Source organism: Cebus imitator, unplaced genomic scaffold (genome assembly GCF_001604975.1).
Source record: "Cebus imitator isolate Cc_AM_T3 unplaced genomic scaffold, Cebus_imitator-1.0 Scaffold640, whole genome shotgun sequence".
Lineage (NCBI taxonomy): Eukaryota > Metazoa > Chordata > Mammalia > Primates > Cebidae > Cebus > Cebus imitator.
Genome location: NW_016107955.1, coordinates 787,873 through 804,790, shown reverse-complemented (window position 1 = coordinate 804,790; position 16,918 = coordinate 787,873). Strand labels below are relative to the sequence as shown.

The following is a 16,918-nucleotide window of genomic DNA, read 5'->3' as shown; positions in this document are numbered from 1 at the left end:
GTTTGGGCCATTTCTCCTCCTGCCTGGAGGAGAAAACAAAAGCCAAAGCCAGCACCTGGCTGCACTTTTCTCCTTACGTTATTCAGCACAGACCAGCAGTTAAGGGTTCCAGTGAATCAACTCTCTGGCCGTTGGATGGATTATAGTCCAATTCTGTAAATACCATTTATTTTCTCGTAACAGACCACAGCTCCGCTGCTGCTTCATATTATGGGAAACTCTGTAGTCTTCCAGGCATCAAAGCTTCACCATCTCTTCCCCTTAATTCCTCCTTTATTCATAGAAGGCTTTCACTACATTGTAGTGAGTCAGGGTCTTGCTGGTGAATCATGCTGCTGCCTCCACTGTGTCAGAGATCCCCGTGACCATTCTCAGTTCCAGTGATTCCCTAAGGAAACTCATGTGTATTTGTTGTCCTGGCTAATACTTATTACAGCAAAAAAAATACTAAGTAAAATCAGCAACGGTAAAAGTTGCACTGTGTGAAGTTTGGCGGAAACCAGTGCAAGCTTCCAAGATTCCCTTCCCAATGGAGTCATACGACTGGTCCCTCCAGTAATGAAACATGACAACACATGTAAACTGTTGTCTACCGGGGAAGCTCATTAGAAACTCAGTGCCCCAGGTTTTACTGGGGACTGGTCACATAGTCACTCTCTGCCTAACAGGCAGTGACATTTCACATGCCGAGAAGGAAAGCTGGCATTCAGCATAAAACATATTGCATGAACAAACAGTTTTGGAAGAGCAAACCACTCTTATCAGATAGGGAATGGTGGGAAACCTCACAAAATCAAATTCCCAGATACCAGGCAGGGGCAACCTTGGAAGCTGGCCTTTCTAAGGACTCTAGTCTCAGGCCTGCAATGTTACCTCTTTTTTTGCTCAGAACTCAACTACAAAGCTTTAAAATACATAATCGAGTCAGACAGAACAAACGGAAAAAGTCAGAAACATATAGATGAACGGAATGGCACCCTGGACTAGTTGGATCTAAGTGACATGTAGAAAACACTCCTCATAATGACGGCAGACTGTGTATTCCCTCATGGGTGATTTTGAGCAGTTCTTGGTCTCCGCGTATAAAGTACCTGCTGACGAGGTGGAAATAGCAAGAGAACAAGGGTGGGGCCTGAAGAGGTGACTCAACTGCTGCCATCTCATGATAAAACTTTGGCAAGTGAGGACTTGCTTCTTATGGATGACCAAAGAAAGTGGTTTCCTGAGATGGAATCTGCTCCTGGTGAAGATGCTGTGAACATCGTTGAAATGGTTAAAAAAAAAAAAAAGATTTAGAGTATTCCGTAAACATAGTTGATGAAGTGATGGCAAGCATTGAGTAGACTGACTCCAGTTTGAAAAGTTCTATTGTGGGTAAAATGCTCTAAAATATCATGCTACAGAGAAAACTTTTGTGGAAGAAAGAGTCCATCTATGGGTTAAACTTCATTGTTGTATTGTTTAAGGCAATTGCCACAGCCCTCCATGTAGTATTGCTTACAAAATAAATGAAATGTTAAAAGTAAATAGCCACAACCACCCCAACCTTCAGCGACCACCACCCTGATCAATCAGCAACCATCAGCTTTAAGGCAAGACCCTCCAATGGCAAAAAGTTTATAAATCACTAAAGCCTCAGATGATTATTTGCATTTTTTAATCAATACAGTATTTTTCTTTCTAATTTTTTTAAAAGAAGAAACGAGGTTTTGCTACGTTGCCCAGGCTGGTGTAGAACTCCTGAGCTCAAGCGATCCACCTCCCTCGGCCTTCTAAAGTGCTGGGATTATAGGAATGAGCCACTGTGCCTGGCCAATACAGTATTTTCCAATTAAGATATGTGCATTGTCTTTTAGACATAATGCTGTTGCACACTTAATAGACTACAGTATACTGTAAATATCACTTTTATATGCACTAGGAAATCAAAAAATGTCTGTGACTAGCTTTTTTATTGAGATGTTATCTTTATTGTGGTGGTTTGGAAAAAAACCCTGCAATATCTCTGAGGTATGCCTGTATACATTTCTTTGGGGGACAAGACTTGAGCTGCAAAATTCCACCATCTGACACCTCACAATTCATGTCCTCTCACATGCAGAATACATTCACCCTACCTCGACATTCTCAAGAGGCTTAATTCATTGCAGCATCTACTCAAAGCTCATACAAATATCATCAAACTCAGGAAAGGGAGAGACTCTGAGTACAATTTATCCTGGGGCAAATTCTTTCCCTTTGTGAAGGTATAAACCCAGACAACACGTTATCTGCTACCAAAATAGCAACAAGGAGCAGGCATAGGAGACACGTTCCCATTCCAGTCTGGAGAATAAGGAAGGAGAAAAGGAGTCATGGGGCCCAGGCAAGTTGGAAACCTAGCAGGGCAAATTCCATGAGGTTTAAGGCTTCAGAATGGAATGGTCCTCCTTGGCTCTGATGCTGTGTCGTCTGGGCCTACTGAAGTGGCAGCTCTGCCCTTTTGGCCCTGGGTTGTGCCCTGCTGTGTTGCCCCTAGGCAGAAGCCCTGCTCCCTGAAATCAAAGAGGTGGCTCTGCCCTCTGGAACTGAGGAGGAGGGGGCTTGACCCTGCTCTCCAGATCGTTGCCGTGTGGGGCTATGGTGTCCACTTGGCAGACTGCGCATCTATAGCTTTCCCCTCAATGTCACGCTTCCTTTATTTTGTCCCATTGCTGTTCCTTTCATTCCAGGCTGGCTGTGTTCCTGTTGGTATAAAATCCTCAAAAACATGTTGGTCTCTGATGCTACTCATGGTGTCCATGCAAGCAGACCTTGAATCTTCTATAGGTCTTTAATGGATAACTGCATCTCTATTCTCTGCATTCTGCTGAGATGGTTGATGGAGACACGACTCACATACCTCGTCTCTTTAGCAATCAGTTGTCCAGCTACAGCCTTGGCCGTGTTTTCATAGCACGCTATCTGGATAGGCTGAGAATCTCCCAAATCATCACGGGATGATTTCTTTATCTTAGCAGTTCTGTTGTTGATTTATTTCTCCTCTCTTGCATTTTGCTGTCAGCAGAAAGGAGAAATATGGCAACGTGTTAATGCTCTGCTCAGAAATCTTAGCTAAATACAGTCATCACTTACAAATTCTACTTTGCATCTAAGAGAATGCCGTTTAGTTAAATTCTCTGCCACTTTGTCATAAAGACTGTGAGTCCATGTTTCCAATAACATGTTCACCATTCCTGTCTGAGACCTCACCAGAAGCACTTTTAACATTCATTTTTCTAACAACATTCTGTTCTTCATATTGGATGTATTCCCTAAGACGACAGAAATTTTCTCTATAGCTCTCCTGTTTTTTGGAGCACTTGCCAGAATTTCTCTTAATGTCCGTATGTCTACCAATTGCCCCTTCAAGGAGGTGTAGGCTTTTTCTGTCACGTACCTCCTGAAAACCCTTCCAGCATCTCTCTACTCCAGCCTTGTGAAAGTGAGAACTCACTATGAAGAGAACAGCATAAGCCATTCATGAGGGATCCACACCCATAACCCAAACTCATCCTACTTGGCCCCACCTCCCAACACTGCCACGGTGGGCATAAAATTTCTGCTTTTCTTTCTTTTTCTTTTATTGAGAGAGAGTGTCGCTCTTTTCCCCAGTCTAGAGTACAGTGGTGCGATGTCAGCTCACTGCACCTGTGCCTCCTGGGTTCAATTGATTCTCCTGCCTCAGCCTCCCGAGTAGCTGGAACTACAGGCACACATCAACACTTACGGCTAATTTTTGAATTTTTTAAATTAGAGACAGAGATTCACCATATTGACCAAACTGGTTTTGAACTCCTGACCTCAGGTGATCTACCCGCCTGCCTCAGCCTCCCAAAGTGTTGGGATTACAGGCGTGAGCCACTGCACCCTGGCGATGGGGGTCAAATTTCAACATGAATTTTTCTGGAGACAAATCAACCGTACACAAACTATACCAATGTCTGTGTACAAATCTCCTCCTCTCGTAACAATGACAGTCATGTTAGATTAGGGGCCCACCCAACCTCATTATGACCTCATCTGAAATTAACTAATTATATTTCCAATGACCCTATTTCCAAATAAGGTCACATTCTGAGGTACCCAAGGTTAGGACATCAACATATGATTTTTTCCAGACACACAAAATAAACTATGTGTATTTTGCCACAGTAAAAAATGTTTAACCATCTTTTGTGCAGTAAACTGCTTCAAGGGCATTGATGAAAACATCTCCATGTGAACCTCACTGTCCAGGAAGCTTCTTTCACAACAAAGACCCTAGAAAGCTCTTGACAGTTATAGTTTCTACAGGCATTTGAACAACAGCCACTCCCATCTCCTCTGCGCTCCCTCGTATTCCTACTGATGGAATGTTGATAACTACTCATCCCATGATCCCTTGCAGAGGGTTGTGCACCACAGTTTACCAGGTGTTACCAATAATATGCTCTATTATACGATTTGGGAAATAAAAGTTATTTTTTGGTTCTACCAAAAATGGCTGCATGTGTGAATGGTGAATGTGGGGATGTTTAGGCAGGTAGAAATAACGACGGTGGGAATTTGGGGCAGGTTGCATGGTGAATGTGGAATGTTTAGGCAGGTGTGCATGGTGATTGTGGAATATTCAGGCTGGTGTGAATCATGAATGTGGAGTGTTTGAGCGGGTGTGACTGGTGAATGTGGAATGTTTGGGCAGGTGTAACTGGTGAATGTGGGAATGTTTTGGCAGGTGTGAATGGTGAATGTGCGAATGTTCCTGCAGGTGTGAATGCGTGTGCGCGAGTGTTTGTTATGGCCCTGGGATTCCCCTACTAATCACCTGCCTCAGGATTTCAGGAGGCAGAGACATCTGGCAGAGGTGTCCTGAAGTTGCTTGACCAGATATATTTCAGTGGACTCCAAATCTAGTATGATTTCCATTATGTCTGTAGGTTTTATGAGACTTGATGATTCTTCATTACTATTGTCTTTACTGATGCTGAACACATATACTTTAATAACACATGAGTTCAGGATAAGAAATCTAACAAATCTGACTTTCTCATTTACACTCCACTGAAAAACACATGAGTTTTGTCTGTTTGACTAGTACTTCCATTCCCAGTAAGGATCAGCAAGAGATGAGCTTTCTGAGCTTCATTGACTACATCCTACCTTGCAAGGTACTTGCAAAAATGAAATAAATGATAGTGATAATAGTAGCAAAGACAGTATTAAAAGAAGGCTGGCCTCAGTGGATCACACTTATAATCCCAGCACTTTGGGAGGACGAGGCAGGAGGATTGCATGACCACAGGAGTTATGGACCAGCTTGGGGAACATGGCCCAACTCCCTGCCCCTGTCTACAAAAAGGTTTAAAAAAATTAAGTCCACTGTGGTGTCACACGCCTTTACTGCCAGCTACTAGGGAGGGTGACATGGCAGGATCCCTGGAGCACAGGAGTTGCAGGCTGTAGTGACCCATGTTAATGTCGCTGCACTCCAACCTGGGCAACAGATGAGACCCTGTCTGAGAAATGAAAAACAGTGTTGAGATAAAGCTAACAGGAATACTGAATTGTGTCTGCTCAGTATTCATAGGGTGAAGTCTTAACCCCTAGTGCTTCGGAATGTAACTGCATGTGACATAGATGGGTTCTTTAAAGAGGTAATTAAGTGAAATGGGGTCATTAGAGTGGATCCTGAGGCAACGTGCCTGTTGCCCTTATAAGAAGATGACATGGGGACACAGACGTGTACAGAGGGAGGACTAAGGCAGACACAGGGAGAAAACAGCAGACTACAGGCATGGAGGGAGGCCTCAGAAGAAACCAACTCTGCTGACACCTTCATCTCAGAGGTGCAGCCTCCAGAATTGTGAGAAAACACATTTGTGTTGTTTTTATTTTATTTTATTTTCTATTATACTTTAAGTTCTGGGGTACATGTGCAAATTTGTGCTCATTTGTGTTGTGTAAGCCGCCCCGTTGGTGGTATTTTTTGATGGCAGCCCTAACAAACGAAGATACATACTTTTATTGCCCTTGGGGAGTCGAGGATTATCATATACATTTTATGTGCTAGTACCCCTGTTCCTCTTGCTAATATAATGCCCACATAATGATGCCTGTATCTGAGAAACTGAGTGGTACTGAGAATACTTTAAAACCTGAAGTATTGTACCTTAAGTTCATGACCAGTGTGAGAGAATTGATTGTCACTTTCTCTCTCATCCTATTTCCACTACTACAATACTCTCACCGAATGCTAGGGACCTTCCTCCATTTGAATGATCTCCCAAAATAATTCATTTAGAAGACAGAAGAAATAAGGGGGGGGGGACTCTCAGAGCTTCCAAAACCCACTCTATTCGTGCCTTCCCCGGCATTTTCTGCCGCCCTTCTGCATACAATGCTCCTAACTGAAGCCAACCTCTCACCTTAGTTCAGGCTCCCATGATTCCCACCTTCTCAGGGGCTTTGCTTCTGCAATGATCACTCCTGCTCCTAAACCATCCACTGCTCCTTCTACCTTGGATCATTCCTGAAGCTAAAGGGGGAACTCACCTTCTTCCCCGATACACTTCTATAGCCACTAATGCATTTATCTGCTGCACCTCAAAACAAAATTGCGTGAACTTATACAACCAAATTTACAGAATTAGATGGAAAGGAAAATGAACCAGAACAGCCAGAATACTTCTGAACAATAAATTTCGGGAGCTCACAGTACCTAATATCAAGACCCAACATTAATTCTTTAGTAATAGAGAATATGGTATTGGGGAAAAAATATCAACAGATCAGCATGGAATCCAGCAATAATCTCACAGACATGATAAACTGATGTTCAGAAAAGGTGAAAAGTCAATGTACAAGGATTACCTTTTCGAGAAATTATGTTGCTTTCCTCCAGCATCTTGGTCACTATGTTGCTTTTTTTATAATTCCCCTGATCCCTTTCCTGCGTTTCCCCTTTGCACTTCAGCTGCTGTTCTGTGTAAGGGTCTGTCTGTCCCACCACAGTGTGATAGCCCTCACAGCAAGTACCACACATCTTGGTTGGTCTCATTTCCAGCATTGCAGGTATTTGCTGTAACATGGAAGGCATCAGTACATGTCTACTGTCTGAACACTGCCCTTTTGGGGTTTTTTTTTTGGGGGGGATATTTTCACTATGTACCTGTGACTGATTAAACCACTGGCCAGTCATTTTTGATCAAATTAACCTTCAGCCCCTCTCCCTTCCCTGAAGGTTAGGGATGGGGTTGAAAGTCCCAACCTTCTAATCTCCCACCCTAGAGCTACTTAGGGGCTGCCAGCCATCAGTTAACTCATTAGCATACAATAAGACTTCACTTTCTGGAGACACTAAACATTTGAAGGGCTGTATGCCAGTGTAAACAGGATAAAGGACCAAATACATATTTCACAAGATCACATCTGTATTAGTCTGTTCTCATACTACCACAAAGAACTACATGAAACTGGGCAGTTTATGAAGAGAAAGGTTTAATTGATTCACAGTTCCACAGGCCTAACAGCATGCACGACTGGGGGCCTCAGGAAACTTGCAGTCATTGCTGAGGGTGAAGGGGAAGCAAGCACCTCTTAAAATGAAAGCAGGAGAGAGGATGAAGGGAAAGTTCCACACACTTTTTTTCCCCCCACACACTTTTAAACCATCAGATCCCTTGAGAATTCACTCACTGTCATGAAAACAGCAAGGGGGAAATCTGTCCCCATGATCCAATCACCTCCCACCAGGTCTGTCCCCCAACATTGGGAACTACAACTAAACATGAGATTTGGGTCGGGACACAGAGCCAAACCATACCAGCACCTGTATACCAGCTCAATTTTCCATATTTCAAAAATGACACTTTTTTTCTTGAAAAAGGCATCCTCTGTCACCCAGGCTGGAGTTGCAGTGGCATGAACATAACTACCCACATCCTTGACCTCCTGGGCTCAAGGGAACCTCCCGATCCCACCTCAGTGTCTGGAGTAGCTAGGACTACAGCTATGTACATGCATATATTCAGTCAGTCACTTACTTTTGTAGAGGAGGACGTCTCACTGTGTTTCCCAAGCTGGTGTCTGTCTCCTGAACTCAAGCAGTCCTCCTGCCTCAGAATCCCAAAGTCCTCAGATTATAGGCATGAGCCATCATACCTGGCCACAATTTTCAATACTGTCTAATATATGAGAATAAATGAACAAAAGATGTGCAGCGAGACTTCTTTGGAGAAAACTGTAAAACTTTATTGAGATATTTTAAAGTCAAGTATCAAATATAAAAACAGTTTGCATTGTTTCGGCTTGTCTTCATTTATACCTGTGTTTGACCTTCACCTATAACAGAAACATAACCAGAAGGAACATTACTAGCAGGACTGCATTAAGATGACATTAAAGGTATGAGAAGGATACCAAAGTTTTAGTTTTATACAATGGGCCACAACCTGAAGCCTAAGAGTCACCCTATAGTTAACATTCAGTTGGACCTCTGTAGAGATTTTGAAGATAGACTTCCAAGCATATTCATTATCATATTTTTTAAATGCGTCCTACTTTCTGTGCTACAAGGAAGTCAAAAGACAGTCTGAAGTCAGAACTCATTAAGGGAAACTATTAAAAGGTGATTCAAAATAGAATGCAAACATTGTGTATACTTTTACTGAAAATATAACTGACACACAAAAAAAACCTTAGAAGCAAAAGAAATTTACCAAAAAATGTATAATGTAATGTTTTGGCTTGAAATTATAGTTGGGATGTTCAGCAAGCTCCTGGGAAACAGTTAATGTCACATTAGGAGCTGTGTAAGTGCAGTGAACGGAAAGCTCAGTCTTGCACTTTATTTTCTCTGTTGTGCAGAAGTGCAAAAATGATGCTTTGGGCTAATTTATCCTTCTGTGGATTTTAAGTTAAGGTAACCATTTGTCCAAGCTTTCACCTGTTGTCCTGATGTCAACATCAAGAGTGTTACACTTTTTGCACTTCAAAGTATTCACATTTGTAAAATAAATTACCTAGTCACATTCATTTTAATCTGTCATTATCATTTTTTTTTTTTTTTTGAGACAGAGTCTCACTCTGTCGTCCAGGCTGGAGTGCCGTGGCGCAATCTTGGCTCACTGCAACTTCCGCCTCCCAGGTTCAGCCGATTCTCCTGTCTCAGCCTCTCGAGTAGCTGGGATTACAAGCGCACACCGTCACACCCAATTAATTTTTTGTATTTTAGTAGAGACGGGGTTTCACCGTGTTGCCCAGGCTGGCCTTGAATTCCTCAGCTCAGGCAATCCACCCTCCTCAGCCTCCCAAAGTGCTAGGATTACAGGCGTGAGCCACCATGCCCAGCCTGTCATTATCATTTTTAACATCAAAACAGAAAAGAGGCATATATCGTGAACAGTGGGGCTAAAAAAGAAACGGAGGGAGAAGGAAATGGAAAAGGAGAGTAGGACATGTGGAAAAATCAAATATTTGTTTCTAAAAGTAAGTGTTTTCGAGGGATAACTGGCAAATTTCAGAAGTTCTTCTGCAGTCATTGTGACACTTAGACACTCAGGTATTCCTCGGATATATTTACTGATGTATGCATTCTGGCATATCAACCACTTCATCCATATTTTGAAAATGTAAGAGTTCATCAATGTATTCATTATACCATATATCGCGTACCTTTTAGGGTCTTGTTCATATTCCAAGTTGAGCTGTTTCCACTTTCTTCATGAGTGTGTAAGCTATTAGATACTCTATTCATATCTATTTTAAAAAAGAAGAGCCTTTTCAATTTATTACTTTTGGATTACTTTTCCATTTCCTAATGATTCATATGTGTCTTTTATTCAGTAACTCCTTTTTTGCAGGTGTACGTTATTGTTCTTTTATTTGTTTTTTAATTATTTTCCTTTTTCATGTAATTTGCTGTTTTGATAAGATATGCATTTGAGGCTATGATCTTCATCAGAATATAATTGAGGCTTATTCAATAGGCTCCTGGAAATAGTCTGAAAACTATCTTTTAATGTAAATAGTCTAATGAAATGGTTCAGCAGTGGAGAGTAAAAACATCTAGATGATTTCTTCCCTAAACATGGAGTGCTTTATTTAAATTCAGAAGCTCTTCTAATTAACAGTCAGCAATTTGGAAAATGTGTGTACAAGATTCTTAGGTCAAATACTCAGGAATTAGTATGGTGAGGTTTTTGAACCTTAAGTCCTATCATCTGATGTCTCAATGGTGAAAACTCTAATACGTAACCTATGACATGGTTAGAGGTGATTATATCATATGTGTCTTCATTGCACACAGTATTTCATGAAGATTGACAGGAGGCCAGGGAGCATGCTTAGCACAGGCATCTTACACCCACCTTGAGCATCACTGACCTACATGCATTCTCCCTACTTCATTGGCCACAGAAGCCTGACTGTATCTTGCCATTTTATTATTCAGTAATTCAAGGCTTCACTGTGGAAAGGATTTAAAATATAATTATTCTTTAAGAGCCAGAGAATTCACAGTCTGACAAAATCTAAGAACAGTCATTCAGGTCTCCATACAGGGAAAACAAGCATCAAGCAGACTGCCTGCTCATTTTCTTAGGAGCAAAGAAATCACAACTCAGATATTATAATTGGACTGAAGCTGATTGTTATATTCAACGAATCATGAACATCAGAATATCTTTGTATTCTCTCCAAGAGAACCAGAGTATGCAGAAATCAGCGCTGATATTGATTTTAACATATTTGATCTGCATTCAGTATTTCAATACAAGCAAAGACAGCTGTAGAATTTCTGGGATTCATCCAGAATCTCAGATAGAGGAGACAGTAGCATCTCCTTCAGTGCTCAGCATATTTTATACAACTGGTATTAAAAATGCATTATGTATTTGGTAAAAGCAGAACTTAGAAAAAATCTGAAAATTGTTAGCTCTTGGTTATATTCAGAGGAAAATGGCTTAATACTTAATGATTCAACATGGCTTTGACTCAATTTGTGTCTGTATCTGGTAGTGTTTAAGTCTTGCAGTCAGGCGTCTGGGTTCTGAACTACCTTTCCAAGTAAGTCTGCATTTTAATTCTGCTTTGTGTTTTTCAAGGGGCAGTAATGTTCTCTCTTTGTCTTATCAAAACTATAATATTGTTGAAAACAGAAAGCACATAATTTTGCATCTTAATGGATAGCATACCTCCTTCTGGCATTTTAAATTGATCTGATTTTGGCAGAATCATCCCCTGAACATCAGGACCATCTCCACATTCATCCCCAGTCTTTGAGACAGCTGGCTGGGGTCAGCTTCCAGGTCAGGCACTAAAAAATACAAAGTGTATCGATTGAAGCCGGCAGGCAAGAAAGATAAATAAGGAAATGATAATATTGTTTTCCTCATTGTTAGGAAATAAAATCCTGTCGGCCACTGTGGTAATAAATGTGATGCAAAGATGTCACACCTTTGTTTTCCTCTGTTATAAAATCTTACTTTAATTGACAGTCTGAGGGTAAATCACACTACACCTCCGTTTCCTATACTTTACCATTGTGAATTATAAACTGTGAGTATCAGTTATCTAAGACACCTGAAGCCTGCTGCACGGATAGCATTTTTTAAATGTAACTTTCTGAAGGATTAGATCAATGTACTGGCGGGTCTATGACAAATCTTATACTCCTAACATCCATCCCCTTTTTAAGAACTTGAAAATTCTGGTGTGTAAATTAATGAAGGTTATTGTTAGGTCCAAAGGCCCTAAGCATAACTTTCTATAAATGAATCCCATTAAGATAAAAAGTACCAAATATAACAGCAAAATCACTGTCTTCAGTGAAAGTATGGGAACCTGAATGTGAAGAAATTAATGGACATTGTTGACAGTCATATTGTAGAAACCTCTTAAGAGTGAATTGATAAAATAATCCATGACCTAAATTCGGCCAATATTTAGCTTGAAAATGCTATCCTTTGAGGAGATAATTTCTGTTTCATGATGATCGTATCATACTCTAAATTGTCTAATTACAAAACTATTGAAGCAAGTTGTAAAAGTCCCTTAAAAAAAATACTAATATAGTCAATATAATAATATACAGTATCCTGAATTATCCAGCTTTTCCCAAACATACTGTCAAAAATATTGATCAAAGGGAATAGTGGCTGTTCCCTTTGGTCCGTATTCCTTTGATTGAGCTCATTTCTGGAGTTGCTATCCTGCTTCACCGAATTGCACCTTTTCCTGAGCCAACACTGAAGTAACTTAAAGTACAAACACATTCAAGTATTAAGTATTTTCAGTAAAATCAGTCATGTTTTCTAATAACATAGACAGTGGGGCAAACACAAACTTTGAAACGTAATTTAAATTCTTTTTCCATGAGTCAAGTGTTCTTGGTAAGCTTCAATCTCTAAGCCTCAGTTTTCTTATTTATAAAATGGGGCTAACATCCCTATGCAAATGGGCTTTATTCAGGGTATTACAAGGTAGGGTTACTTGGCACTCTACATGCTGTTAAAGGGTGCTTACAACACCATTGACACCATGGCTGAGACAATCATACAACAACATTCTAAGAAAATCAAATTAAACTAGTAAAATAATGTACATTTTTATATATAAAATTAAACTGTTTCATCTGATTTAGCAAGGACTGTATTTTCAACAATGCAAAATAAACCTCAAAGAAAAAGATAAGATTCATTGTAACCAGAGACTGCATGAAGCTGTGAACTATACTCTTCACTTTTTCCAGCCAGCTTTCAGCAAGTGTTTGAGATCCTTTCCTAATGTTTTCTTTCCTCCTGTTACTGTTTATGTTATAATTCATGATGCACATATAGGCCTCCTCTACCCACCCCCCACCATAAACATTCTTTCTTTCCCTTCCCAGCACCTTGAATCTCAGTAGCACCTTGATCTTCTTCTCCCTCCTGACCAGATGTAGGATCTTGACTTTCAGTGGGTGGTTTCTCTTCTTGAGGCTCTTCATCACTGGGCTCCTGGACCAGGGGTGTGGCTTTTTTTTCATATGTTTGTTGGCTGCATAAATGTCTGCTTTTGAAAAGTGTCTGTTCACATCCTTTGCCCACTTTTTGTTGAGGTTGTTTTTTTTCTTATAAATTTGTTTAAGTTCTTTGTAGATTCTGGATATTAGCCCTTTGTCAGATGGGTACATTGCAAACTTTTTTTCCCATTCTGTTGGTTGCCGGTTCACTCTATGATAGTTTCTTTTGCTGTGCAGAAGCTCTTAATTTTAATTAGATCCCATTAGCCTATTTTGGCTTTTGTTGCCATTGCTTTTGGTGTTTTAGTCATGAAGTACTTGCCTATGCCTATGTCCTGAATGGTTTTGCCTAGGTTTTCTTCTAGGGTTTTTATGGAAGTAGGTCTTATGTTTAAATCTTTAATCCATCTGGAGTTAATTTTTGTATAAGGTGTAAGGAAGGGATCCAGTTTCAGCTTTCTGCATACAGCAAGCCAGTTTTCCCAACACCATTTATTAAATAGGGAATCCTTTCCCCACTGCTTGTTTTTGTCAGGATTGTCAAAGATAAGATGGTTGTAGATATGTGGTGTTATTTTTGAGGCCTCTGTTCTATTCCATTGGTCAATATCTCTGTTTTGGTACCATGCTGTTTTTGTTACTGTAGTTTTGTAGTAGTTTGAAGTCAAGTAGCGTGATGCTTCCAGCTTGGGTTTTTTTTTTGCTTGGGATTGTCTTGACTATATGGGCTCTTTTTTGGTTCCAATTATCTCTTTTTATACCTGAACAAATTCCCCTTTGTATAATTAATTGTATTATCACATTCATTTTAATCTATCATTACTGTTATTGATATCAAAATATGAAAGAGGTATATATCATGAACACTATGATACAGAAAAAGAAATGGAGAGGGAAATGGAGTTGTAGCAGAAGACCACTAAATATTTGAACCACTAAATATTTGTTTCTAAAACTAAGTGTTATCAAGGGACCACTGGCAAATTTCACAAGTTCATTCATCATGTTTGTGATGAATAGATATTCAAGTATTACTGGGATATATTTAATAATGTATGCATCCTAGCTTATCAACCATTTCATCTATATTCCGAAAATATTGGAGTTTAAGAATGTATTCACTTTCAGCTGGGCATGGTGGCTCATGCCTGTAATGGCAGCATTTTTGGAGGCTGAGACAGGTGGATCACCTGAGGTCAGGAGTTTGAGAACAGCCTGTCCAACATGGCAAAACCTCATCTCTACTAAAAATACAAAATAGCCGGACATGGTGGTGCATGCCTGCAGTCCCAGCTACTCAGTAGGCTGAGTAGGAGAATCACTTGAACCCAGAAGCAGAGATTGCAGTCAAGATTATGCTGCTGCACTCCAGCCTGGGCAACTGAGCGAGACTTTGTCTCACAAACAAAACAAAACAAAACAAAACAGAATGTATTCACTTTCAGTTATACTATATATTCAATATCTGTGTCCTCTTCATATTATGTATTGTGCTTCTCCCATTTTCTTCAAGGCTGTGGAAATAAATAGTCTATTCATAGCTATTTTAAAATAAACAATGTGTTAAATGTATTACTTTTGGATTAGTTTTCCTTTTACTAATGGTTCATACCTGTCTGTTACTATGTACCTCTTTCCTTTTCCATTAGGTTTATTCTGTTGCTCTTTTATTATTATATATATGATTACTATTTTATCATGTAATTTGCTATCTATTCTAATAAGATATGCATTTAAGGCTATGGTCTTTCTAAGAATACATCTGAGGCTTATTCAACAGGCTCCTGAAAACTATCTTTTAATGTAAATAGTTTAACGGAATGGTTCAGCAGTGCGGAGTAAAAAACATTTAGATAATTTCTTCCCTAAACGTGGAATTCTTCCTGCAAATTCAGAAACACTTATGTGGACTACTCAGGAATTAGTACCTTATGGTCTTTGAACTTTAAGTCCTATCATCTGATGTGTCAAGGCAGAAACCTGTAATATGTAACCTATGATATGGTTAGAGGTGATTATATCATATGTGTCTTTATTATATACAGTAGCTCATGAAGACTGACAGGAGGCCAGGGAGCATGCTTAGCACACGCATCTTACACCTACCTTGAGCATCACTGACCTACATGCATTCCCCCTACTTCATTGGCCACAGAAACTAGACTGTCTCTTGCTATTTTATTTCTCAGTCATTCAAGGCTTCACTGTGGGGAGGCTTTAAAATACAATTATTCTTTAAGAGCCAGACAATTCAGAATTTGACAAAATCCAAGAATACTCATGAAGGTCTACATACTGGAAAACAAATATCAAGCAGCATGCCCGCCCATTTTCTTAGGAGCAATGAAATTTCAGCTCAGATACTATAATTGGACAGAATCTGATTGTTAGGAAAAACAAATCATGGAAATTGGAATATCTTTGTATTCTGTCCAACAGAACAAGAGCATGCAAAAAGCAGCATTGAAATGGATTTTTAATACATTTGATTTGCATTCACCATTTTCAATAACAGCAAAGTTGGGTGTAGAATTTATGGAATTTGTCCAGAATCTCACAAATTATCATAGGGCTGATACTAGAATCTCCTTCAGTGCTCAGCATATTTCACACAGCCTGGTATTACAAATGCATTACGTATTTGTTAAAAGCAGAAATTGGAAAAGAATCTGAGAATTGTTACCTGTTGGTTATACTCAGAAATAAGAAAATGCTTTAATATTGGATGACTCAATATGGCTTTGACCCAATTTGTGTCTGTATCTGGTAGTGTTTAAGTCTTGCAGTCAGGCATTTGGGGTCTGAACTACCTTTCAAAAAAGTGTGTATTTGAAACATATTATTAAAGTGGCAGTAATGTTATCTCTCTATGATCAAAATTGTAATATTATAAAAAACAGAAATCACATAATTTTGCATCTTAATGGATAACACACCTGCTTCTGTCGTTTTAAAGTGCTCTACTTTGGGTAGAATCTTCCCCTTGACATCATGACCATCTCCACATTCATCCCCAGTCTTTGACTGACACAGCTCCTGGAGATAAGCTTCCAGGTCAGGCACTAAAAAATACAAAGGTTATGAACTTAAGTAAACAAACATGAAGTATAATTAAGGAAGTAATAATATTCTGTTCCACAGAATTATGAAATAAAAGCCTGTAGGTTAGTGTGATAATAAATGTGACACAATGATGTCACACCTTTGTTTTCCTGTATTATGAATTCCTATTTTATTTTATTTATTTGTTTTTTAATACAGGGTTTCACTCTGTCATCCAGGCTGGAGTACAGGGGCGTGGTCTCAGATGACTGCAGCCCTGACCTCCTGAGCTCAAGCAATCCCCCTGTCTCAGCCTTGTGAATAGCTGAGACTACAGGCACATGCCACCACCAAGGCTATTTTTTGTATTTATTTTTGGCACAGAAAATTTTTTAGTGTTTCTCCATGTTGCCCAGGCTGGTTTCTAACACTCAGGCTCAAGGGACCTACCAGCCTCTGCCTCCCAAAGTGCTGGGATTACAGGTGTGAGCCAATGCAACTGGCGTGAAATCTAATTTAAAATGACAATCTAAGGATAAATCACATTTCCTATACTTTGCCATTGTGCTTTATAAACAGTGAGTATCAACTATGTAAGATATCTGAAGTTTGCTGTATGCATAGCATTTTAATAATAACTCAAAGGTAAGTTTCTGAAAGATTAGATCAATGTATTCCCGGGCTTATGACAAAAACTTACAATTGTGACAGCCACATCTTGTTGAGGTAATTTGAAAATTACTTGTTAAAATTAATTCAAGTTTCCCTATCCAGTCTATCGTCGATGGGCATTTGGGTTGGTTCCAGGTCCTTGCTATTGTAAACAGTGCTGCAATGAACATTCGTGTACACGTGTCCTTATAGTAGAACGATTTG

At 39.7% G+C, this 16,918-nt stretch overlaps 1 protein-coding gene across 2 annotated transcripts in view; it reads right to left on the bottom strand.

Annotated features, from left to right (window-relative positions):
* Positions 1–16,918, bottom strand: part of LOC108295453 (X antigen family member 2-like) — a 41,764-nt gene that overhangs the window by 22,646 nt on the left and 2,200 nt on the right. Inside the window, exons 3-4 of one of the 2 annotated variants that reach the window (XM_037734594.1) lie at positions 16,030–16,062; positions 11,193–11,285 (exon numbers count right to left, since the gene is read on the bottom strand). In XM_037734594.1, coding sequence (XP_037590522.1) covers positions 11,193–11,285; positions 16,030–16,062 — 126 coding nt within the window. Of the gene's footprint in view, positions 1–8,317; positions 8,341–11,192; positions 11,286–15,936; positions 16,063–16,918 lie in introns of those variants that run through there. The other variant, XM_017517651.1, reaches the window with a different exon arrangement.